Source organism: Aspergillus aculeatus, assembly GCF_001890905.1.
Source record: "Aspergillus aculeatus ATCC 16872 unplaced genomic scaffold ASPACscaffold_17, whole genome shotgun sequence".
Classification (NCBI taxonomy): domain Eukaryota; kingdom Fungi; phylum Ascomycota; class Eurotiomycetes; order Eurotiales; family Aspergillaceae; genus Aspergillus; species Aspergillus aculeatus.
In genome coordinates this window covers 931,248-937,247 of record NW_017962992.1, presented here as the reverse complement: position 1 = coordinate 937,247, position 6,000 = coordinate 931,248, and the positions used below count along the sequence as shown (strand labels likewise).

General features: G+C 22.2%; 1 protein-coding gene across 1 annotated transcript; it reads right to left on the bottom strand.

Moving 5' to 3' along the window:
- Nucleotides 1-4,584: 4,584 nt before the first annotated feature.
- On the bottom strand, nucleotides 4,585-5,777 carry ASPACDRAFT_47169 (uncharacterized protein; the record flags this gene model as incomplete). The annotated part of the gene is made up of 3 exons (XM_020201909.1): nucleotides 4,585-4,614; nucleotides 4,662-4,925; nucleotides 5,772-5,777. 3 exons carry the CDS (start codon nucleotides 5,775-5,777, stop codon nucleotides 4,585-4,587), a joined length of 300 nt encoding a protein of 99 aa, XP_020052741.1.
- Between the last annotated feature and the right edge of the window lie 223 nt (nucleotides 5,778-6,000).

Here is a 6,000-nt window from a genome sequence, read left to right as displayed (position 1 = left end):
ATTAAGAATACTGCAGATCGCAGCAGAAAAAATTATACTAAAAAATCTTACAGAATCGAATTCTTATTTAGTAATAATACAGAAAAGTTTTGCGAGGCGACTACTGACTAAAAAATACTAATATAATATTATAAATATAAAATAGTATTTATAAAAATAAAAATTATAAGTTTATTAATATAAAGATTAGAGGTCGATCTAAAAATAGACCTCTGCAAGAACTTCCGGCCGAAGTTAGAGTAGATATATAAAATATCGCCTGCAGAAAAAAAAATTCTATAAAATTATTTATAAAAAATATTTATAAAAAAATAAATATAGTATTTTAAATTATTAGTAGACGCACCGGTTTTCTTTATAAAAAAAAAGAATAGTAGCTTATAAGTATATATAAACTATTATAAATTAAATAAATAAACAGTAAAAAATATCTATCTACTACTATAGATTAATAAATACATCGATCAACTTGCAGGGACCCTATAGTTTATATAATTAGACCTATATAAAGCCTATTATAGAATTAGAATTATAGAAAGATATAAATAAAAAATAGTATTCTAAATAAAATATAAATTATTCAAATATTTAATTATACTATTCGGACTGACCAACACATCCGCGGGATTTTAAAACTTTATAAATTTTCTATTTATAAAATATCTAAACAATTTTGTAATTATCTATTTAAATAATATTATAATATACTCGCAGGATCTGAAGATATATAAAATACAGATCTGTAAAGTACTGAAAATACTGTAAGATATAAGATTATATATAAAACTTAATAAATACTGTTTTACAGTAATAAAAATTAATTTTTTAAAATTTCTAATCAGCTGTAAGAATATTTATATAGAACCGGAATGCATTGCAACTATTTGCAATTAACCCGAACTGTAAAATATAAAAAATATTCTAAAGTTTATAAATTTTATAAACTGATACAGATATTTTATTAAATAATACTTATAAATTACAGTACTAATTACAGATCTTACTAAAATATTTTATAAAAAAAAAGAAATTAAATATATTTTTTAATATCCGAAGCCCGCAAGAGCTTTTAGAAGCTGAAGAATATATTTATAAAAAATATAATTATAATATATTTTAAAAAAAAGAATTTTTATAAATTAAGATAGATGTCTCAGTCTTTGCAATTAGTAGAATATTATTATCAAAGAATTAAAAAAACTAATAAAAGCCAGTAGTATTCTATTTATAGAAAATAATCTCTATAGAGCGGAACTATAACATCTATAACTAGAAACTTTTTATAATTATAGAATTATTTAAAAAATAGAGATATTAACTGAAAAGTATAAAATATTTAATAAAAGTAGTAATAGATTATAAAAGTCTATAGTATTTTATAATAAATAAAGAACTCTTACAGAGGCAGATCAGATAAATATAACAGCTTATAGTCTTTAAATTCTTTTTAATATATAAATTAGAATTATAAAATCTAATAGATATACTGTTGCGGAGATCTGACTTTAAGAAGCAGACTGTAAAAAAAAACTGTAAGAAACTAAAAAAAATAGTTTTATAATAATTAAATAATCTTTTAAAATTAAAGAAATAATTATTTATCTATTTAAAACTATAGCCAACTGTGGATGCTGGAATAGGATTATAAAAAATATATTTTTATAAAACTGCAAATCTATAGAATAAATAATCTTATAATACTATAAAAAATATATTAGAAATACAGTTTTATAATACTAAAGTAGAATTATAAAAAATATATTCTTATAAAGCCGCAAATTTATAAAATAAGCAATTTTATAATATTATAAAAAATATATTAGAAGTACAGTTTTATAATACCGGAATAGAATTACAGAGGATATATTCTTATAAAATTATAAATCTATAAAATAAACAATCTTACAATACTATAAAGAATATATTAGAAGTATAATCTTATAATATTAAAATAAAATTATAGAAGATATATTTTTATAAAACTGCGAATTTATAAAATAAATAATTTTATAATATTATAAAGAATACGCTAGAAGTACAGTCTTATAATATTAGAATAGAATTACAGAAGATATATTTTTATAAAGCTGTAAATTTATAAAATAAATAATTTTACAATATTGTAGAAAATATATTAGAAATATAATTTTATAATACCGGAATAGGATTACAGAGAATATATTTTTATAAAGCTGTAAAGAATCTATAAAATAAACAATCTTATAATATTATAAAAAACATACGAATAGAACGGTTTTATAATATTAAAAAAAATTATAAAAAATATATTCTTATAAAGCTATAGAAAATATATAAAAAATATTTATTTATAATACTGTAGAGGTTTTATAAAAGATATACTCTTATGTAATAGAAACTAGAATAATAATTCTTATAAAAATCAGAATCTTTTTAATAAAAAATATTATAAAAAATACTAATTAGATAAATACTTATATAAATATAAAAAAGATTATATAAAAAGAAGATATCTACTGCGAAGATCTATTTATTAATTTATTATAAATATTATCGGTACTGTTAAAAAAAATAATCTTATAAAAAAAATATTCTAAATAAAATAAAAAAAAGACTGCGGGGGCAGTTTATTTTAAAAAAAAAATATCTATAAATAAAGAATTACTTATAGTAGAATATTAATTAAAAACTGCTCTACTTCGCGGAAAGACTATATATTTCGAAGAATTATTAATTAAAATTAAGAATCTTTGTAAAATTATATAATAATTCTATTACAAAGTATTTTATAAAAATAAGAATCTAAAAATTAATTTTATAAAGATTCTAATAGTCCGAACTGGCTAAGTTTATATAGAACTACTACCGTGCGTATAGAATATATTAAAATAGAAGAATAGTCTATAGAAAATAGTAGAAAATATTAGAACTACTACTACCAGCTGTAAGATTTTAAAAATAAATAATTATAAACTTTATTACAGATCTATTTATAAATACCGGAAATAATATAAACTTATAAAAGATTTATAATAATATTATAATTATAATAGACCGGTTTAGTAAAATAGTCTATTTTATTCTTATTTATAAAATACTATTAGAAGAAGAACTTATAATAATTTTTTTAAGAAAATCTTTTAATTATATAATATACCTGCGAAGGTGATTACAGACTGTAGATTAATTTTTATAAAAAACTTTTAATTAGATTTTATTTATATTTTTATAATTAAATAAAACTTAAGCACAGTCTACTATTTATAAATAAATAGCTAAATAGAATAAATAAATAATATATTAGAACAGTACCTGCAAAATTATATAAATTTTAAATAGAATAATTAAATAAAAATACTACTACTTACAGAATTTATTTATAATAATTTTTTATAAATATTAATTAAATACTTACTGTTTTTTATAATAACTGTATAATACCCGCAGATGATAGTACTGGACTTATAAATATTAAATAATTCTATAAAAAGATTAGAACAGTATTTTTAAAAGATTAAAAAAATATAGAAAAAAAATATTTATAAATCTTAAGCTGATTTATAAATATTAAAAAAATTTTTATAATAGAAGTTGTAAGACTACTGCTTTTACAGTAGACTAAGAAGTCTGGCTTTCTATAAAAAACTTACTGTAAAGAAGATTAAATAAAAAATTAGATTAATATTACTACAAATTATTTTATATAATTAAAAAAATAAATAAATAAGCCTACAAATTAGAGCTATCCACAGATCTATAGATTTATAATATTTTTTATATTTTTCTACTATATAAATATTATATAATAAAAGAATTAGATTTATAAGAATATTTCTTATAAAAGAATAGAAGTTTAAATAATTATGAATATTATCCAGAAGTACTGCTAAATTCGCGATACTATAAAGAAACTACAGAAATTCTAATTAAATAAAAAAAATACTATAATAAAAAAATATTTAAAAACCTGCTGTAAATCTATGCTATCTACACTTCTATAAAAAATTTATATTACGGGGGTATAAAAAATTTAAATAAATCTTTAAAAAAAAGCTGAAAACTAAATATATTTTATAAATTATCCGTAATTTTAAATTTTTATAAATCTAATATAAATTACAGTATATATTTGCGATGTACAGCAGCTGGAATATATAAAAATAAAAAATATTATTTTATAAAAAAGTAATACTTATTATTTATATATAAATAGTTATTATACTATTAGCTAATTTTTTTATTAATACAGTCGCAGAATATTTTTTTTAAAAAAAGAATTATAATAATATTTATATATCTAATCGGACGGCGGCTGTCAGCCAGCTCTAATTATAAAAATATTTTTATAAAGCTGGACCCGGACAGCCAGCTGTCTAGAATCTAATTATTTAATATATAATATAAACTGTATAATAGACTTACAGATTCAGACCCGCTCGCGATCCGACAGAGACTGTAAATTTATTTAAAAAAAATCTAATATTTCAGCGGGTGCTGCTGTACTGCAGTCTGAAAATCAGACCGCTGCAGACAGTTTAATAAAAAAAAATATTCTATTTTTTATTATTAGCCCGCTCGCGGGGTGTAGGCTGATTTTATTAAACTTTAGATATACCCGTAAGAAGCAGGAGAGATCTAGGATTTATAAAAACAGAGATAACGGGGGCCGCGACAATATTTACTATAGTAAACTGCTGGACCCGCCCCCTGCGGGTGTATATAGCCACATGGGGGGGGAGAGTGGCGGCGGCAGGGGGCGCGACGGCAAGTGCGGCGGCGGCGGTCGCGGCGGCGGTCGCGGCGGCGGTCGCGGCGGCGGTCGCAGCGGCGGCACCAGCAGGAATGGGAGCAGGAGCGGGGGCCGGTGCAGAAGGCGCGGCAGGGGCATTGGCGGCGGCGGCGGCGGTAGGGGCTTCCTTTTTTAAAGAGGGCAGACTCGCAACGCGCTGGAAGCTGTTAGCTAAGATCTTAACATCCAGCAGAGAACTTATATAATAGAGAATAGAGATACAAAAGCTAATTAGTCCTATAAATATAGAAACAGTACAGTTATTAGCTGTAAATAAAATCAGTCTATTTTTTATAAAAAAAAAAAGAAACCGAATTCTGTAAAAATATATTAAATATTATTATAACTTCGCGGTAATAATAAAAAACAGTATCAGCTAATAAAAATAATATTAGATTATAACAGTAAAACTTACCGCAAGAGTAAAAAAAAAGAAAGAGAATATATATTAAAAAAAAAGATTAGAAATCTGGAGGAGAAAGTCTATTTATATAAAAATAAATCCTACTTCTGTAAGAATAGCTCCGCTAGTCTTCTTTATAAAATATTTTAAAATATCTAAATAAATAAATTAAAAGAGATTAATACTATTTACTGAAGAAGAATATTTTGCAAGAACGACCAGTAGATAGCAGATTATATATCTAATAATTTAATAAATAAAACAGTTGTAAAAAAAATCTATATATTATATTTTATAAAAAAAGAACAGTAAGGCTATCTTTTCTACTACTCTAATTTCCCGCAGAAGGCGTTTATAAAGTAGAAGTTTTAATAGCACCGTTGCAAGCAAGTAAACTATTTTATATAAAAAAAAGAAAAGTTATAAAAGTTTTGCAAGCCCTTTTAATCTTCGCAATTAATATCGTAAAGAAATATATATAAAAAAGAATCTAAGATATCAGTTATATAACAGCTAAGTAAGGCGGCCGCGGAACTATCTAAAATAGTAGTAGTTCTGCAAAGTTAGACAGATTAATAATAATATCTTAAGATATAATACTACCATCTTTAGCTATTGCGATAAGCTATTCGTTCACTACACTATTTCACCCCCCTAGTCCTTATAATTATTTTAAATTAAAAATATTATACTTAAGCTATTTTATATATAATATTAATATTAAAAATAAAAATATTTATAATAATTGTTTATTCTTTTATTAAAGTATATAATTACGGTACTTTGAAAGACATTTAAAAAAATAATACTATATAATTTTAATATAATA